The following is an 18,996-nucleotide window of genomic DNA, read 5'->3' on the forward strand; positions in this document are numbered from 1 at the left end:
AGAGATCTCAGAACCACCGCAGCACTGTCCTCTCCAGGCTCCGGGGCGCTGGGGCTCAGCCGGGAGCCGGCATCTCAGACCAGGAAAGCCCTGATTACTAAGGGAGACAGCAGCCCCCAGGTGTTCAGACTCTGCAGACTGGTCCCCTCATCTCCCCGCCTCCGTGAGAGAGCAGGGCTCCTCCCGCCCCCCCAGGACCTGCAGTCCTGTTGTACTCCCCATCACATTCTGTTCCTTGTCCCCACACCGGGCATTTATATCTCATTCTGGTTTTGCCAACACCAGTGTCTCCCCCTTTTGCCCTCAGACATTTTACCTCCTTTGCCCCTTGTTTTGGGGACCCCTGTAGCCCTAGATGATAAGCCCCTCTATTCTACCATCTCCATTGTCCCCGTGCGTTCTCACCGCTCACCCTCTACAGGGGAAAATCCAAACAAAGGCACTTCAGGATCGTCAACTCTACTGCGTCAAGGTTACCTTTTTTATCTTGCTGTCTGTCGTCTGCTGCAGCTGTGAGTTCTTCTGAATGTGCCTTGTCCTTGTCTTTCATGATCAGCTCCCCAGGAGATAAAAGCAGGTACCACCTCTGGATCAGATCAGTGCTGGTCCCAGAACCGTTCCTACGACTGTCCCCTAATTCAGAGAGCTGCTGCTGCTGCTGCTGGGACCTGAATTCACCCAAAGGCTCCCCGTGCTCCGTCTCCATTTCATACACCTCAGGAATGAGGCTGAGGTGACAGAGAAAAGCGAAGAGATGTATGTTAGCCAAGGCCCTTGCAGGATTCAGCGTAAACACAGCCAGATAACAGAACAGGAATCAGTTTGATGCGCATGATTTGAATAGTCCAGACGCAGTTTGTGGATGAAACTTGACTGAGGGGCATTTTTTTTTTTAATATTCCAAGACATTTGTGTCAGTGGCTTAGGGCTCCAAACTGATGTTACCTTCATCACTGACTGCTTATTGAGTACTTAGGGTTGGACTTTGCAAAATCAGACTTAAGAGTCTTTCCTGCCCGTATTCACAGGGGTTCCATTTTAGAAACAGCAAATGTTTTTGTTGCTTCTTTGTGAGTTTTTCTTTTGCATCTGTTTCTTTTGCTCTAACATTGTTACATCTAACCTTTGACCTTAGAAGTTTTCTGTTGTGGCAGGACCCCATATTTGAACAATATCATATATCTACTAATAAGTATTAAAAAGGGCTTCTTTTTCCATAAAAGCTACAGACATGGAAGTATGGTTCTTTCTAGTATGAATCATTCTATCTGCTGGTAACACCAGATCTGTGCTGTTGTCACAAATCAGGAGCATTTAAACACACATACACACACACACACACACACACCTCACCCCACAGCCAAACTTGCATCTCAAAAACTAAAATGCCATTTATTTCAAGTGATCGTCTTAAGGACTGTTTCCGGCTGTAGTCCCACCCGAGCTGTGAATACGTGTCGACTCACAACACAGTGTTTTCTGTGCCATCATCCTCTGGGTGGGGAGCAGTGACGTTAACACACCGGGGTCTCAGATCTGCAGGGGGATATGCGTTGATGGCGCCTAGAGAGAGAGTGGGCTGGTTAGTCTGAACATTACCCTTCCTCATTTGGACTATCACTCAAAGTCAGGTCATCTTCCCCTGTGGCTGGAGGTGTTTTTTAGAGCAAATTAATCCTATAAGGGACTCAGCCAAGTAGGCAACCTCTGATGCTGCAATACCTCCTTGGCCAAGCCCACGAGATCCAGCAGCGATGGGGTCCAAAATTCTCCCCCTCTGCGTGTCACCAGCTTGTGACACAATTCCAGGATCTCTCTGAATCTCTTCTATCATCTGTTTCTCTCCCTTTAAAAGGAAGATCTTTCTAGAAGACAGTATTAGCTATTGAAATTGACTACCTGGTTTATCTCGAGGTTGGAAGAAGGCACTTTCTTTTTGCAAGTGACAAGCTTGCTACTAAATATAAATCCAGACTTCCAAGATTTCTGAGGGTTCCGTGAGCCCTGGGCTACGTGAGCGCTGGAAAATCTGCATCCCTGGGACTCCCCGCTGAACTTGCTAGGGCTGCAGACCGCTGCTCGGCGTGGTCTCTGCCGCATCCTGATTCCCAGCAGAGGCCAGGACGTGCTTGATGCTGCGGGCTCTCAGGTTTGCTACTGTAACCGTGTCTGCAATTACAACTTAGGGACAGTGGTGGGCAGCCTCTCTCAAATCCCCACTGTAGAAAAACAACCTTATAGCCCTTGCCTGGCTGTCCCTGAGCCAGCTGTCTGAGACGGAGGCTCTAGGAGAGATTCTTGTCCATGGCTCTTAAGAACTGAAGTCAGAACCAAAACTGACAAGATAAAATAGAAGTCCTTGGAGCAGGCGGGGGGACTGGGGGGCAGTGTTTCCTGCAGTGGTCTACACCTCGTTAAGGCGTTAGTGACTGAAGTGTAGCTTAATGAACGAGGGCAGGGCTCTGAGCTCAGGATGCCTGGGGTTAAGCCTACAATTTGCCAGCTCTTAACTGTGCGCTTTCGTGCCATTTATTTAATGTCTCTGAACCTCAATTTTCTCACTTGTAAAGTGGGGATGCTAATACTTTCCTGTGATGGATGGGTACAGCCCAGCAGGAGAGTGCAGGCCTAAGTATGCACGAGGTCCTGGGGTCAATCCCTAGTACCTTCATTAAAAAAAAAATTATAAATCAACTACACTTCAATAAAACTATTTTTAAACTTAATACTTCCCTTTGAGGGCTGTCCTGAGGATTAAATGATACCATAATCAAAAAAACTTGGCACATAGTGAACACTCACAGATTAGGGTTAAAAGACATCCTTCACTTTCTGGCAAAGACCTTGACAGGACAGCAGCAAAGGTCAAGGTCACTAAGACCTGGGATTTTTCTCTGTGGTTTTCTCATTGCCTTCTAGACTGCACCATTCTTGACCCAAGTGGGGATCGTGGATTAGATCCCACTAGTGAATTAGACACAGAGACATTGAATCTATTGCAAATGCAATAGAAGAGGAAAACTTTAACGACTTACGTCTGATTGAGTGAACAAACGGCTTGACAAATTTGACGATATAGTCCAAATCTGGCTTGTGGGATCGGCCGAGCTGAACCAAGTGATGATCCAGTGGGTGGCTGGCTAATTCTTCTAGCTCCCTGTCGTTGTGCACAGGACCAAAGGAAAACACAAATATGGAGTAGCCCTGACACTTGGCACTGAGAGACACATTTCTTAAAACTTCCTTGTCTAAAGGGTTGGTTTCACCAGCAGATATGACAAAGATCACTTTGTTTTTCCTGAGGTTGGGGGTTCCTACAAAAACATTGTCCACTGTCCACTGCAGGGCCTGGCCAATAAAAGCATCTCCATTGAGCTGCTGGAGAGAGTCTTGGAGATGCCGTTTCATTTGGTGTCTACTGTTGTAAGTGACCAAATCGAATTCCAGGTAGACGGGGCATTCTTCAGTGTTGGGCATGTAGCCTGGAGGAGAGTAGGTCAGGACTGCTACCCTGTCTCCCAGCATGGAGATCAGTGGGTCTGGGGCCACGTGGAAGTAATCAAGCACCGAGGTTACAAACGCTTTCACTTCCTTAAACTCATCCTTTCCTACTCTTTGGGAAGCATCTATGAGGAAGGCCACATCCATGTAATATTCTTGAAGAGAGGCAGCGCTAGGTTCATAAGCAAGACCTGGTTCTTCTTTTCTGCCATGGTTTTCATGTCCTGCAACAGAATAACTCAAGTCACTGTTTTTAGTAGAAGGATAAACTTGGAACTCCTAGCCAAGGATGGCAGATACACAGCATGGGGTGTCACCATGCTTCCTTCATGCTTCCTTCCCACACCCGCGGCAAATCACTGGAATAGAATAGAGAGCCCAGAAATAAGCCCGCACACTTATGCTCAATTAATCCATGACAAGAATATACAACAGGGAAAGGAGTTTCTTCAATAAGTGGTGCTGGGAGAACTGAACAGCTACATGTGAAACAATGAAATTAGAACATTTTCTCATTCCATATGCTAAAATAAACTCAAAATGGATTAAAGGCCTAAATGTAAGATCAGAAACCATTAGACTCCTAGAAGAAAACATAAGAAAACAGTCTTTCATGTAAATTGTAGCAATAATTTTTTTGGATCTGGCTCCTGGGTAAAGGAAACAAAAGCAAAAATTAACAAATGGAACCTCATTAAACTTAAAAGCCGTTGCACACCAAAGGAAACCACTGATAAAACAGAAAGCCTACTGATGGGGAGAATATATTTACAAATTATATGTTTCACAAAGGGTCAATATCCACATGAGATAAACAGCTCATAAAACTCAATATCAAAACGAACAAACAAACAACTCAATCAAAATGGGCAGAAGACCTGAATACACCTTTTTACAAAAAAGACATACAGATGGCCAACAGGCACAGGGAAGGATGCTCAACATTGCTAATCATCAGAGAAATGCAAATCAAAACCACAATGAGATATCACCTCACACCTGTGAGAATAGCTATCGTCAAAAAGTCTACAAATAAGAATGTTGGTGAGGATGTGGAGAAAAGAGGACCCAAGAACATTGTTGGTGGGAATGTAAGTGGGTGCAGTCGCTGTGAAAAACGGTATGGAGGTTTCTCAGAAAACTAGAAACAGAACTAGCAAAGGATCCAGCAATTCCATTCCTGGGTATGTATCCAATGAAAACAAAGACATTAATTGGAAATGATACACTCCAGCGTTCATAGCAGCACTATTTACAATAGGTAAGATATGGAAGCAAACTAAATGTCTGTCAGCTGATGACTCGATAAAGAAGATGTGGCCCATACATGATGGAATACTATTCAGCCATAAAAAAGAACGGGAACTTGCCATTTGCAACAACATGGATGGACCTAGAGGGTATTATTATGCTTAGTGAGATGAGTCAGACAGAGAAAGACAAATACTCTGTGTTTTCATTTTTATGTGGAATCTAAAAAATAAAACAAATGAATAAATATAACAAAACAGAAAGAGAGTCACAGATATAGAGAACAAACTAGTGGTGACCAGTGGGGAGAGGAAAGCAGAGAGGGGTAAGAGAGGGGAAGAAGATTAAGAGGCACAAACTACTATGTAAAAAAGTAAATAAGCTACAAGGATATATTGCACTGCACAGGGAATAGAGCAAATACTTTATAATAACTTTAAATGAAATACAATCTATAAAAATATTGAACCACTATGTTGCATACCTGAAACGAATATAATACTGTAAATAAACTATACTTCAATTAAAAGAAGAGGGAGGATTGACTTATCATGTTAGTAAAATATTTTTTCATACACTGCCCACACCAGAAATGTTACTTCCCCCTCCCCTAGTTTTCTCTTTGTAAGTGAGCAAAATCTCAGTCCTTTTCCAGAGTACCTGGCAGAACTATTTTCTAAGGAGGTGTATTTCACCTGTAAAAATCTCTAGACCTAGGTTCTCTACCCACTCGCAGGACGAGCATGAGAGTCAAAGAAGGTAAATGCTAAACTCTAAAATGTAGTCAAACACTCAATAATCACCTATGATTATCCTACTTTGAGTCTAAATCATCTTACTTGGGGAGATTGGGTCTTCAAAAATACTTTCCTTCAAGAAAACTTGGCAGGAGTGTGGATAAAGTATATTTATAGCTCACAGCAGTGCTGTGTATTCTCTGGAAATGTCACCAACACACCGATCCCATCTCCAACACTGGGAAGAATTTCCCCAGAATGGCAGATGAGGAAGAGCTGGCTCACTTCTCGTGGAGCTGGCTTCAAAGGAATGGGATATCCAGCTGGATTTCCACGGAAGCGCCCCCAGAGATTAGGCTAACTTTGGCTAAGATTTAAGCCACAGCGCCAAGTGTGCTCCAGTAACTTTCGGGAGAAGTGGAGGTGGAAATGCAATTTAGGGGCAAGGGAGAATCTAAAGACTTGAGCCATCTGGACTGGGATTGCATACGCGTGTGAAGTAGCTATGCTGCCTTTCATGGAATTTGTGGGAAATCTCAAGATGTGCAATGAGTTATCTTGGGGTCTGCCTTGGAATCTGTTCAGGGGCCAAAATCAATCATATGTTCTCCATCGGCAAGGCACACGGACGACTGTAGCTCCTTGATGTGCACATCTCTGTCCACATGAACTGTAGCAGCTATTTTTCTAGTTAACCGTTTTTATAAGACTTTCCACGAGGCTGATACACACACACACACACACACACACACACATATACATGTATGTACATATATGTATAACTGTATCACTTTGCTGTATGCCTGAAACACAATATTGTAAATCAACTATACTTCAATTAAATAAATATATTCTGTTGCTAAAAAAGAAATATTGATTCCATTTTTAGATGAGAAAATTGAAGCTTAAAAATATTAAGTGATTAACACATCTTTACATGGTTAGGATTCAAACCTGGGCTATTTAATTAAGCCCCTCTATTTAACCTCTACTTCAAACTCTTTGCAATATTTTACTTAATATTATCAATCTTAAAAAGTGACTAAACTGATTACTTGAAGTATTACAAATGTACTGAAACTATGTGACAACAGAAAAGCAGCATAAATTGTTAATATACTTAATCTTGTTTCCAAGTTTTACATATTCACAAATATATGTGATTATCAATAATTATTGCAGACATCAGATAAAATAACTGTTAATGGCTTAAAATAGTTAACAAATGAATATATTGTCAACATCCTTCTCACAGGTTTTAGTTTATTTTCATATATAAAATGTTGTTTGGGCCACGGGAAACTGATAGGAACTTAAGCACTGCTGATTTGTCACTTGCACAGATGTTTGCCATTTGGCATATTATTAGATCTCTCTAAGCTTGTTTTCTTGACTGTAAAATGAGGACAGTATTGACCATGTTATGAAGATTAGATGAGATACTGTATAGAAGTGCTTTCCATCACTGTAGGTCTTTAATAAATATTAGGTATTATGGAAAAAAAATGATCTTGTCCAGATCTTGTGGTAGCTCACAGCAAAAAAAAAAAGTGACAATCAATATATGTAGTTCATGTATAACTGAAAAATTGTGCTCTACACTGGAATTTGACACAACATTGTAAAATGACTACAACTCAATAAAAAAAATGTTTAAAAAAAGATCTTGTCCCTCTTTAATCTTGAAAGTAGACTAACTGTATCTTAATTATTAGTTAACCTAGCATCTTTGATGAAAATGCTAGTCTCACCACTGGGTCATTAGTTCCAATTCAATTAGGATTAAACCATCCATTTTTCGTTACATAATTCCAAAGAACTATGTGTTTTCCACTGGTAAGTAATTACGAGGAACTGAATTTTCCAACGAATTTTTATATCGTGGATGTCATGGTCAAAATGCATAATAGTATCTCCAGATAATCTCTACCTGTTTGAATCTTAAAAATGTTCTGTTAGATGTTGGATGGATGGGTGGATGGATGGTCAGCGTTCTTGGATGTGCAAAGCAAAACTATAATCCAGTTCACCTGGAACCCTTTGGAACTAGGCACTCTTACTTCTGTTCCGTGAGACTGATTACCCAGTTGCTTTTAGCCGGGAACACAGAGCAAATTTGGCAGCAGGAGCAGCAGGTCTTCAGCCTCAGCCTGCAGCAGAATCACCTGCATGGCTTGTTAAGACCGACGGCTGAGCCCCGCCCCCGGAGTGTCTGCTTCAGTCTGTCTGGGATGAGCAACTGTCAGCCACGTTCCCAGATTATGCTGATGCTGCTGGCTTCAGGACACAATTGGAGAATCCCTGGGATAGTGAATCTCAAAAATGAAGGCATACAAAAATCACCAATGGTGGTTTTAAAGCATGTGGCTTTTTCGTAGCCATTCACACTCCTAACTCTGAAGCAGTAGTTCTGAGACGGGTTTAGGATTTTGTGCTTCTGAAGGGCTTGCAGGTGATTCTGAGCTGCTGGAAGGAATGGAGAGGGCTAGGCAAGGGGATGGAATCAAAGATGAACTTGGATATCGGAGCTGGGAGGAAGAAGCAGTGGGAGGGGCATAGACAGAGCGCGGTTGTGTTTTTCGTGAAAGAGAGTGATACACAACTCAGTGCCAGCTCACAGTGGTCTGGGAACACTAAAAATTTCTTAAATGGTTAAGACTCCTGACTTTTCCCCAAGACTCTCCATTCAAGGGCACACAAATCAGCCATCAGCTGAAAGAATCACATTATAAATGAGTAATAGGCATAGCATATGGAGGTGCTTATGAAAGTTATCGACCTTCGATTTGTGCAGTGCATCTGCAACTTATCAAAGCTCCTCTCTCAGTGACCAAACAAAATATCTGAAGCACAATTTACTCTCCACAAGGATGGGGCACATTATATAAAGTTCTCAGCAGCTTTTGCCACCCAGCTAAAGATGATTTTAAAAAAGAAAAAAAAAAAAAAAGGAAGGACTCGTACAAGTTCCCGGACAGCACTTAATGATCTGAGACTCAGATTTATTTTAAAGGATAAAATAATATACATTATCCCTCGGTCTGAGACTCTGTTTCCAGGCTACCACAGCCTCACATAATCCTCCACGAAAGTTCCAACACACTTCAACCCAGTGTAAGAGTAATTGGGTGGGATGGGAGCAGGAGAAAATTGACATTTTTTCCTATAGAACCATGCACAGTTATTTCTTCAGCCAAATTGGACCTTAAACTGGGTATGAATATCTTAATTGCCAGACATCTGAAAAACCAAATAAAAAGTCTTGCTGTTATTACTGAATGATGGTCATTAAAGATGATGGTAAAAGGTATCTTTTTTCCCTTAAATATCCAATTATTTCTGTCTTTCTTGAAAAGGTTCCCACTTCTGAATTATTAGACTTTAGAATGCTTACCTCTAACAATACTATCACAAATGACAACGAGACAGGAAGGGGGCAGGGCACAGCCATTCAAGGAATGATAAAGCAATTAACACCGAAATGGTGGAAGATTCAACCCCCAGTAGGCCTTGAGGCTCAAGATGGTGGGAGATCTGACTTCTAGTAGACTTTGAGCTTCATTGTACGCTCACTGTAACATATTAACATGGTGAATAACACACCCACAAGTGCCAAGACAGTCCCAAGGCTAGCCACAAAAGGTCAAAGAGTGGGCAGTGGCCAACTCCCCGGGAATCCCAGCCCCTTCCCCCAGACTAGTTAGACTGGTCCTTCAACTTATTAACATATGAAGTTACTGAGCCCATAAAAATTGGCAACATGGTGCCTCGCAGCAGCCACTGCCTCTCTCTCTCCCCCTTTGGAGACGGCCCGTACTCTGTCTATGGAATATGTACCTACTTTTACTATAACCTGAACACCCAACCCCCATACCTTGTGGCCTACCTCTCGCCTTTCAATGTATCTCTCTAAATACATCTACCTTTACTCAACGGTGGCTCGCTCTTGAATTCTTTCCTGCACGAAGCCAAGGACCCACACTTGGCGGGGCACGTCCCAGGGGCTCAACCGAAGCCTGGGACACAGCCATCCTCAAGCCCCACAACTGTTTTTCCTGCATCAACAACACTGCCCGAAGAACTTCTCTTTTTCTTTCTAAACCAAAACAGAATAAATTCCTGTGCCTTGAGGGCTGTTGTAATTCCTGTATCATTAGAGCAAACACCCCAGATTGGCTGCATCCATTAAGAAGGACAAATATTCTGTTCTCTTCTTTAAGCTATGTCTGCCCAACAATAAAACGTTGTTTTAAATAAAAAATACACACCCTTGATGCCTTAATGCCAGAGAACCACGTATATCCAGTTTCACTTCATCACCTTTTCAAAAAAGTTTCAGTTTTCAACTCATGACTGACTTTTTAATTCTTCATTCTAGCTTCTATAAAGGAAAGTTTAGCTGTTTTAAAGCTAAAATTCAAATATACATATTTCAGCAATAGGGGGACAATATAGGGACATGAAGTGTTAATCCAAGGAAAAGAACATTTACTCATCCAGGGAAGTTACGAAGAATTAATATGATTCATTCTTATGAATAATCAGCATGAAATTGCCCCTTTTCCTTTTAAGCTTGCATATTCTTAACAACACACACGCTTTAAATGCTGGCATCCCGGCCAAATGAGCATTTTGGAAGACTTTAGATGCATAGATCGAATAGCTGTATAGTCTGTTTAAAAGGTCACCCTTTTAAATGAAAATGCAGCCAAAATCCTATGTATCTGATTTGCTTGAAAATAGTAACTCCTGACAAAAAGCATTATTGCTTTGCCATTAAAATGTAACTAGTAGATAGTGGGGAGTTTATTTTATTTTCAGTAAAAAAACAAACAAACAAAAGCTTATACCTTCTCAAGTGCTCATAAATTCTGGGGCACTGGCCAGGCCAACTTGTAAAAGTCATTTTAATCCCTCCTTTGCTCTGATCGTCTCCAGATTGCTCCTTCGACATCACACTTACCTTCTAAGTTGTGGCTTCTAGAGAAATCTTAAATTTGGTGAAAATATCAGGCTCATTTCTTAGAGCTTGTGTCACTGATCTCCAGAGTGCTACCTGTGACCATTTAAATCTTCAATTCAAATAAAAGCAGCAGTTATAGCTACCATCTTGAACTTGAAAAAAAAATTGCTTTTTGCACCAGCCTTATTTATTTCACTCTCTACTAAATGTTAAAAGAGGAGAGTCTAGTTACTTTCACATCACATCATAACTTTTCATTTCCTTACCCAAAGTGAGACTTGCAATTTCTCCAGAATCCTGATCTTTTTCATACTTAGTCATTAATTTCGGTGGCATAAACATGTGGCTTGGAATGTGAACCAAATGGTCACTCCCACTGTCCCCCAACACAAAAGATGAGTCTCTTCCAGCACTTAATTCCTGAGCAATGAAGCTGTTTTCTCCTGAAGAAACCTCACGATGCTCAGAAGAAAACCTAGAAGGTAAAGAGGAAAGTTTTAAGTGGATCTAAATAACTTTGTGGAATACAAATAAAATGTCTGAACAATTTAATATCGTTACTTAATCATTTGCTAAAAGAAGGACGATTAAGTTGTAAAAATCTAAATTTATTTCAATCAAATAATTCCTTCAGATTCGTTATACTACAAGGGAATTCTCCTACTCATAGATAGAAGAACGAATTCCTATCCTTCTTGAACTATTCCAAAAAATTCAGAGGACCAAACACTCCCAAATTCATTCTACAAGGCCTCCTGACACCAAAACCAGTCAGACACTACAAAAAAAGAAAAATATAAGCCATTATCTCTGGTGAATATAGATGTAAAAATCCACAACAGAATATTAGCAAACTGAACCAAACAGCATATAAAAGTATCACACACAGTGATCAACTTGGATTTATTCTAGGGATGCAAGAATGGTTCAACATCTGCAAATCAATCAGTGTGATACACCACATTCACAAAAGGAAGGACAAAGATCACGTGATCACTTCAATAGATGCATAAAAAGCATTTGACAAAATTCAACATCCATTCATGACCAAAATCTCTGATCAAAGTGAGTATAGAGGGAACACATCTCAACCCAATAAAGACCATTTATGACAAATCCACAGCTAACATCATATACAATGGTGAAAAGGTCAACTGTTTTCTCATAAATTCAGGAACAGGACAAGGCTATCCACTCTCACCACTTGTATTTAACATAGTTTTGGAAGTCGTCGCCACAGCAATCAGACAAGCAAAAGAAATACAAGGGCCCCCAATGGGGAGGGAAGAAGTAAAACTGTCACTATTTGCATATGACATGAAACTAACACCTCCACACAAAAACCATTAGAACCAATAAATGAACTCAGTAAAGATTCAGGATACATGATTAATATACAGAAATCTGTTGTTTTTCTATAAACTAAAAATTAACTATCAGAAAGAGAAAGCAAGAAAACAATCCCATTGAAAATTACCAAAGCAATCTTGAGAAAAAAAAGCTGGAGAGACACCATCCTGGATTTCAAACTATACTGCAAAACTACAGTAATCAAAACAAAGTGGTACTAGCACAAAAACAGAAAAACAGCTCAATGGAACGGAAAGAGAGACACAAAATAAACTTACACACATATGGTCAATGAATCTCTGATAAAGGGGGAAAAAATATACAATGGGGAAAAGACTGTCCCTTCAACAAGTGGTGCTGGGAAAACTGGACAGCTACATGTAAAAGAATGAAGTTAGAACATTTCCTCACACCATATATAAAAATAAACTCAAAATGGATTAAAGACCTAAATGTAAGATCTGAAACCATAAAACTAGAAGAGAACATAGGCACAACATTCTCTGACATAAATAACAGCAATATTTTTTTTGGATCTGTCTCCTAAGGCAAAGGAAATAAAAGCAAAAATAAACAAATGAGACCTAATTAAACTTAAAAGCTTTTGCACAGCAAAGAAAACCACTGACAAAACAAAAGATGATCTACCAAATGGGAGAAAATGTTTGCAAATGGTACAACCCTCAAGGGGTCAATATCCAACCTAGATAAATAGCTCATACAACTCAACAACAAAAAAACAACACAAAACAAAAAAACAAAAAAACAAACCCAAACAACTCAATTTCAAAAAATAAGCACAGAACTTGAATAGACCTTTTACAAAGAAGACAGCCAGATGGCCAACAGGCACATGAAAAGATGCTCAATATCACTAATCATCAGAAAATCAAAACTACAATTAGGTATCATCTCACACCAGTCAGAATGGCCATCATTTAAAAGTCTACGAACAATAAATGCTAGAGAGGGTGTGGAGAAAAGTGAACCCTCCTACACTGTTGGTGGTAATGTAGTTTGGTGCAGCCACTATGGAAAACTGTATGGTGGTTTCCCAAAAACTAAAAATAGGGTTACCATATGATCCAGCAATCCAAGTCCTGGGTATATAACCAGAAAAGATGAAAACCCTTATTCAAAAATATACATGTACCCCAGTGTTCAAAGCAGCACTATTTACAATAGCCAAGACATAGAAGCAACCAAAATGTCCATCGACAGATGGCTGGATAAAGAAGCTGTGGTATCTTTATACAATGGAACACTACTCAGCCATGAAAAAGAATAAAACAATGCCATTTGCAGCAAAAAGGATGGACCTAGAGATTATCATACTAAGTGAAACAAGTCAGAGAAAGACAAATACTCTATGTCATTTATATGTGGAATCAAAAAAATGATACAAATGAACGTATATAGCAAAACAGAAACAGACTCACAGATACAGAGAACAAACTAGTGGTTATGAGAGAGGAGGGGGGAGGGGCAGGTTAGAAGAATGGGATTAAGAGATACAAACTATGTATAAAATAGATAAGCAACAGGGATATATTGAATAGCACAGGGCATTACAGCCATTATACTGTAATAACTTTTAATGGAGTATAATCTGTAAAAACACCAAATCACTGTGTTGTACTCCTGAATCTAATATAATAGTGTAAATCAACTATACTTAATAGTATAATTGCAGCATGCATCATATTTTACATATTTCACCAATATGTACCATATTTATAATTTTTTTTTTTTTTTTTAGTTTTTAGGAGTTTTGTTTTGGCAAAGCAGAATCATCCACTACATTAAATTAAATTGGTGTTCTAAATTGGGGTCTTATTGTGCTTGCTTGGATGTGATATGCACATTTGTTTTCATTTGATAGTTGCCTAGCAACTAGGAGCACATGGGATTTACAGCTAGATTGACATATGACCATGTTAAAATAACATGATGTTTAAACGCCATTTTGCAAGAACGGATTTTCCTTTAAATAAGATTCCTGCCTAGTGCATGCTGGGAAACACTGCTTCCCTCGACATCAGGGCCACGCTGTCCTCCAGAAGGTGTGGGCTGCTGGGTGCTTCCATGTTAAACCACTAAGTATAAGTGAAGCCCGATGTCAGAGGAAGCCGTACTTGCAGGAATTCTGAGGAACATTTCATCTTGCCATTTTGCTCCTGGATAGGTGGGAGGGGCCTATCTATCTATTCTATTCTAGAATAGAGGTGTCTATTCTGAGAAACCTCTGCTTCCTTGCAATCTGGCAGGATAGGGTCACAATGGACCTCACTCTGGGCTTTCAGGGTCTGCAGTCAGGGGTCCAAGCTCAGTCAAGCACAGGGAGGAGCAGGCAGCAGCCAAAGGCGCTATTCTCCTTCTGAGATTCAAGATCCGTCAGATGCATTATTTACATTCTCATTCAGGATAAAAATTTAAAGCAAACTATTTACATGTGCAGTGACATTGTGGAGTCTTTTAGGCTGTGCTTTGGGAATGAAACAGTGAGTCACAGGGAACCCTGGACATCACAGAGACAACACTGGGATACATGGTAGTAAATGGCTCAGCTGAGGTGTCAAAAGTTGCTTTAAAAAGTACGAAGTGTGGATTTTGACTGCCAGTTAAGACAGGCTTCAAAAAGGAGACAGTTTCAATAAGGGCCATGAGGGGTGGGTAGGGCTTCACAGACGGAACAGGGCCCCAGGCAGGGTGGCCAGAGGCCCTGGAGGGTGAAACAATAGTTCACAGAAGGCAGACGGGAGTCCAGCATGGCCGGAACTCAGGCTACGGTGGCGAGAGGCGCGAAGGGAGGTTGGGGCGGGTTAAGGCTGAATCCCAGGTTCTATCCCTGGGGTAAGCTTCCATCAGGAATTTCTGAGGAAACCATGAATTTTACAGCAACATTGTAAGAGAGCTCATGAGGAGGTTTTAAAAACATCAATCTAGAAAGCCAGCTTGATGTGTAACTTCTGCTACAGAAAATGGAATATGTCAAGAGCCTTTCCTTCAGGGAACTTATCAGCCTTCTCAGCCCCGTAACCTGCCGTCAGCCCCGCTAAGCACCCCTCGGCCAATCAACAGTCACTTGTGAACAGCAGCAGCGCCAACTCACAGGAGACGCACGTCTTCGTTCTCCTCTCCTCCTGAGCTGAGGAGTCTGCAGGTGTCCTCGAGCATCGCTGGTGGGTACTGATTGAATCCTCCTGTTGAATGAGAAAAGTTATATATTTTTTTAATGTTTACTTCTTTTTTTAACTTTAAAATTTTAATTTATTTTTTAAATTTATTTAAAATTTTTTTGTAGGGGGAAGTAATTAGGTATATATACATACATATATATATATACATATATATATATGTATATATATATTTTTTTTTTTTTTTAATGGAGGCACGGGATTGAACCCAGGAACTTGTGCATGCTAAGAATGCACTCTACCCCTGAGCTATACCCACTCTCCCTTAAAAGAAATACTTTATTTAAGAAAAAACTTTGTTTTGTCGGGGGGAGATAATTAGGTTTATTTGTTTGTTTGCTTATTTATTTTATCGGAGGTGCTGGGGATTGAACCTAGGACCTCATGCATGCTAAGCACGCGCTCTATCACTGAGCTCTGCCTTCCCCTCGCCTAAAATTTTAAACTAGAAATTTTATTTGTTAGGGAAAGAGAATTCCAACAGGAACCTTCCTGCTACAACACATGTTCCTAAAATATTTCAGGACAATCTGGCCTGGATGAAAATAGAAAATAGTAGCAATTGGAAAGCGCATTCAGAACCTGATGCTAGACTGTTTTGCAGCCAAAGAACTGCCCATGGAAACGGACCTCCTTAGCTTGTTTGTGTGAGTGTGACTTGTGATGCAGACACACTTGATTTCCATATGCACAGCCTAACATAATTGAACAGAAATTTCATTCTATCATGCTTTTTCACGCAGTCTTATGCTAATAGCGCACATGTCAGAAAGGTAATATTTTATGACATGATGTTATTTCTGTGCTTCTGCACCAAACAACACTGATTTCCTAGGAGGGAAATAATCAGAGGGTACTGACCTAAATAATGTGTCCCTTTACCCCTTCCTGTTGCTCCATAACCTGCAGAATATTGAGAAATATACGTATACATCCCCCTCACTCAGGAAAATAAATAGTTTTTAGTGAAAGGAGACCTTTGGCCATTGAATGATCAAAGACTCCATGAAAATATCTCAGAGAATACTTATGGCTTTACAATAATCACATTTCTCTGGTTCTAAGAGGAGCATTGTTTTTCTAATCGTCTGAAATAAGACTATGTCTTCGCATCAGATGCAGTTGGCAGGTGCTGTCCGGGAGGCGGGAGCAGTGACACTGCTGTCATCACCTGCGCAGGTGGGAACGCCCAACAGTCAGCACCAACACACATGACTCAGGTGCAAATCAAAAGCAAGCTGGCCCTAGGAGGGCTGGGTATAGCTCAGCGGTAGAGCGCGTGCTTAGCATGCATGAGGTCCTGGGTTCAATCCCCAGCACCTCCATTTAAAAAGAGAGAGAGAAGAAACGTAAGCTAGCTCTCAATAGTTGCAAAGCTTACTTCAGAGCCCAGCAAGGCCAGCGTTGGGTTACTTTATAGGGTCTTTCTAACTTGCCACACCATCATCAGTCTTGACAGCGTAAAGAACAACACTGCGCTGAAAAAAGTGGCATCGATGCCTCTGAGTCAAGAAGTAGCTCACAAGAGTCAAATTTTGAACAAGAAGAAGTCTTAGGAATGCCTTAAGCAGTCTGTTTCAAGTATGCATGTGCAAGAGTGACATGGTCGTCTGTAAAAGAACTCTTTCCGTTCCCATAAAATAAAAAGCTCTAAGAGGAAAGTTGATATCAACATTTACCCAGAAGCCCTTCTTTCTTCCTTTTTACATCATATAATGGCGCAGTATACAATGGAAGGCATTTAGGGTTAAGGAAATAACATGACATCCCCAAGGCAGTGACGACTGGATTCTTCAACCGCACACGAGTCAGAGGAAAAACGAAAATGGTTCTCCTCCTCCAATGAAGACGCTGTCATGCTGGTGATGTTGGAGTTTCCCTGAATACGGGGGCAACGTGGGGCTTCTAGGGGGCTGGGACTGGTTCCAGTGGAACCTAAGTCCAAGCCCGCCAGAGTCCCAGAAGGAACGGGCTCAGCCCTGACTCCGCGGGAACCCCGCAGAGCAGGCTTTCTCAGCTCAGCGCTGTTGACATTTGGGGCTGGACCGTTCTTTCCACTGGAGGGGACGGGGGTGTCCTGTTTAACAGCGTCCCTGGTTTCTAGATACCAGTACTCTCCTCTCCCTCAGTTGTGACAACCAAAAATGCCTCCAGACATCCCCAAAAGGCATCTTTGGGGGGGGACCATCCCCCACTGAGAATCACTGCTCTAGGAAGAGGGTCTCAAGCCATTTGTGGTGAAGGACAAGGTGTCACACTGATCCGTTTGCTTTACATCTTGTTCAACGAGACCGAATCCGCTGTTCACACACTTGTAAGATGTGGCCATGTCAGATTGCTGTAAACGTTTCTGGACGCTTATTCTCAATTTCTGTACTTCTCTCTGCACTGACCATTTCGTGCACTAGAGCCCATCCCAGGGGTGACAGGTTCTGGTGCGCTGGTCTAGAACCTTACCACTCAAAGTGTGCTCTGTGGACCAGAAGCAACAACATCGCCAGGGAGCCTCTTAGCAACGCTGCATCTCAGCCTCCACCCCCCACACACCGGGTCAGACCCTGCGATTGAACAGGGTTCTTGTGTGATGTGTTTACTCAGACTCTTTGGGAATGGCACAGGATGGTGTCACTACCCTCACCCCAGTCTCCAGGGTCCGCCAAGTTTGGAAATAAACCAGGTGTAGGATGGGGAACTTGTATTTAAATGCTCCTCCTGGAGACCATTTACGAGCTTCTTTATGCTGAGTGAGTGTGGCTCGGGAGACCTCCAGTCACCTGTGCTTTCTGGTGCCGAGACTTTAGCGAAGAAACTGTCTATCATGAAAAAGGTCCCATTGCATTATAACCAAGTCGTAAACAGGGCAAAACCAGAACGTGTCCTATTCCTGTCCCTATCTCAACATCTCATCCATATATTTGGGTTAGCTCTAGATATAAAGATAGGTTGGGTTGTCAATATTATCAACAAACACTAAATTATTAAAACAAAGCAGAAAAACCAAATAGTGACTTACGTCGAACTGAGTACATAAATGGCTTTAAAAACTTCACGATGTAATCCAGATTCGGTTTATGAACTCTCCCGAGTTGTATCAGATGGTGATCCAGTGGGTGGCTGGCTAGCTCCTCCATGTCCGCCCTATGGGTTGACCCCAGGGAAACCACAAATATGACATATCCCTGACACTTGGCCCGCAGAGCTGTCTTCTTTAAGAATTCCTTTCTCTCACGATTTTCTCCAGTAGAGATCACAAAGATGATCCTGTGTTTTCTCAGGTTGGGCGTTCTTGCGAAGAGATTCTCCACGGTCCACAGCAGGGCCTGGCCAATGGTAGCTTCTCCATGTACCTGCTGGAGGTTAGTCTGAATGTGTCTCTTCATTAGAATTTGACTGTCATACGTTGTAAACTCAAACTCGGTTTTTACCACATCCTTCTTTCTCCTATCCCAAGGAGAACAGGTCAACAAAGCAACTCTATCACCAGAGTCTGAGATGACAGGGTCTGAGGCAATGAAGAAGTTGTCAAGCATCGAGCTCACCAAGGTTTTCACACCCTTAAACTCATCTCTTGCCATATTCTGAGAATTGTCTAAGAGGAAGGCTACATCCATGTATGAGTCTTCGGGCAAGAAAATCTCTCTGCTGCAAGCACTTGGAAAACATTTATCTGAAAACACATAGAGACTCATCACTGATTCAAGGTCAACACAAGACACTGTTGAGATCTTCAAGGAATAAGTGACTGATGATAGAGAATTAATAACCTGATCAGTACCTCTTCCGCCTCACATCACTTAAATTAATAAGGAATTTTCAACACCCCCACAATTTCTGTGGCCACTGACAGACAATCTGGGAATGTCTTTGTTGAAAGCAGACGTAGGTAGCATATGTACTTGAAGTCTACAAGTCATATCCGAACTCATTTCAAAAATATTTGTAATATTTTAGAGGCTTTTGGTACAAACAACCCAATTGTCCCCAAGAAAACCCACAT

General features: G+C 41.5%; 1 protein-coding gene across 1 annotated transcript in view; it reads right to left on the minus strand.

Annotated features, from left to right (window-relative positions):
* The window catches only part of COL6A5 (collagen type VI alpha 5 chain), a 112,305-nt gene that overhangs the window by 15,554 nt on the left and 77,755 nt on the right, over positions 1 to 18,996 (minus strand). The window contains exons 35-40 of the mRNA XM_072971325.1: positions 18,013 to 18,666; positions 14,915 to 15,005; positions 10,719 to 10,927; positions 3,036 to 3,725; positions 1,467 to 1,563; positions 478 to 728 (exon numbers count right to left, since the gene is read on the minus strand). Of these exons, the coding sequence (XP_072827426.1) occupies positions 478 to 728; positions 1,467 to 1,563; positions 3,036 to 3,725; positions 10,719 to 10,927; positions 14,915 to 15,005; positions 18,013 to 18,666 (1,992 nt within the window). The remainder of the gene's footprint in view (positions 1 to 477; positions 729 to 1,466; positions 1,564 to 3,035; positions 3,726 to 10,718; positions 10,928 to 14,914; positions 15,006 to 18,012; positions 18,667 to 18,996) is intronic.

Source organism: Vicugna pacos, chromosome 1 (assembly GCF_048564905.1).
Source record: "Vicugna pacos chromosome 1, VicPac4, whole genome shotgun sequence".
In the NCBI taxonomy this organism is placed as follows: domain Eukaryota; kingdom Metazoa; phylum Chordata; class Mammalia; order Artiodactyla; family Camelidae; genus Vicugna; species Vicugna pacos.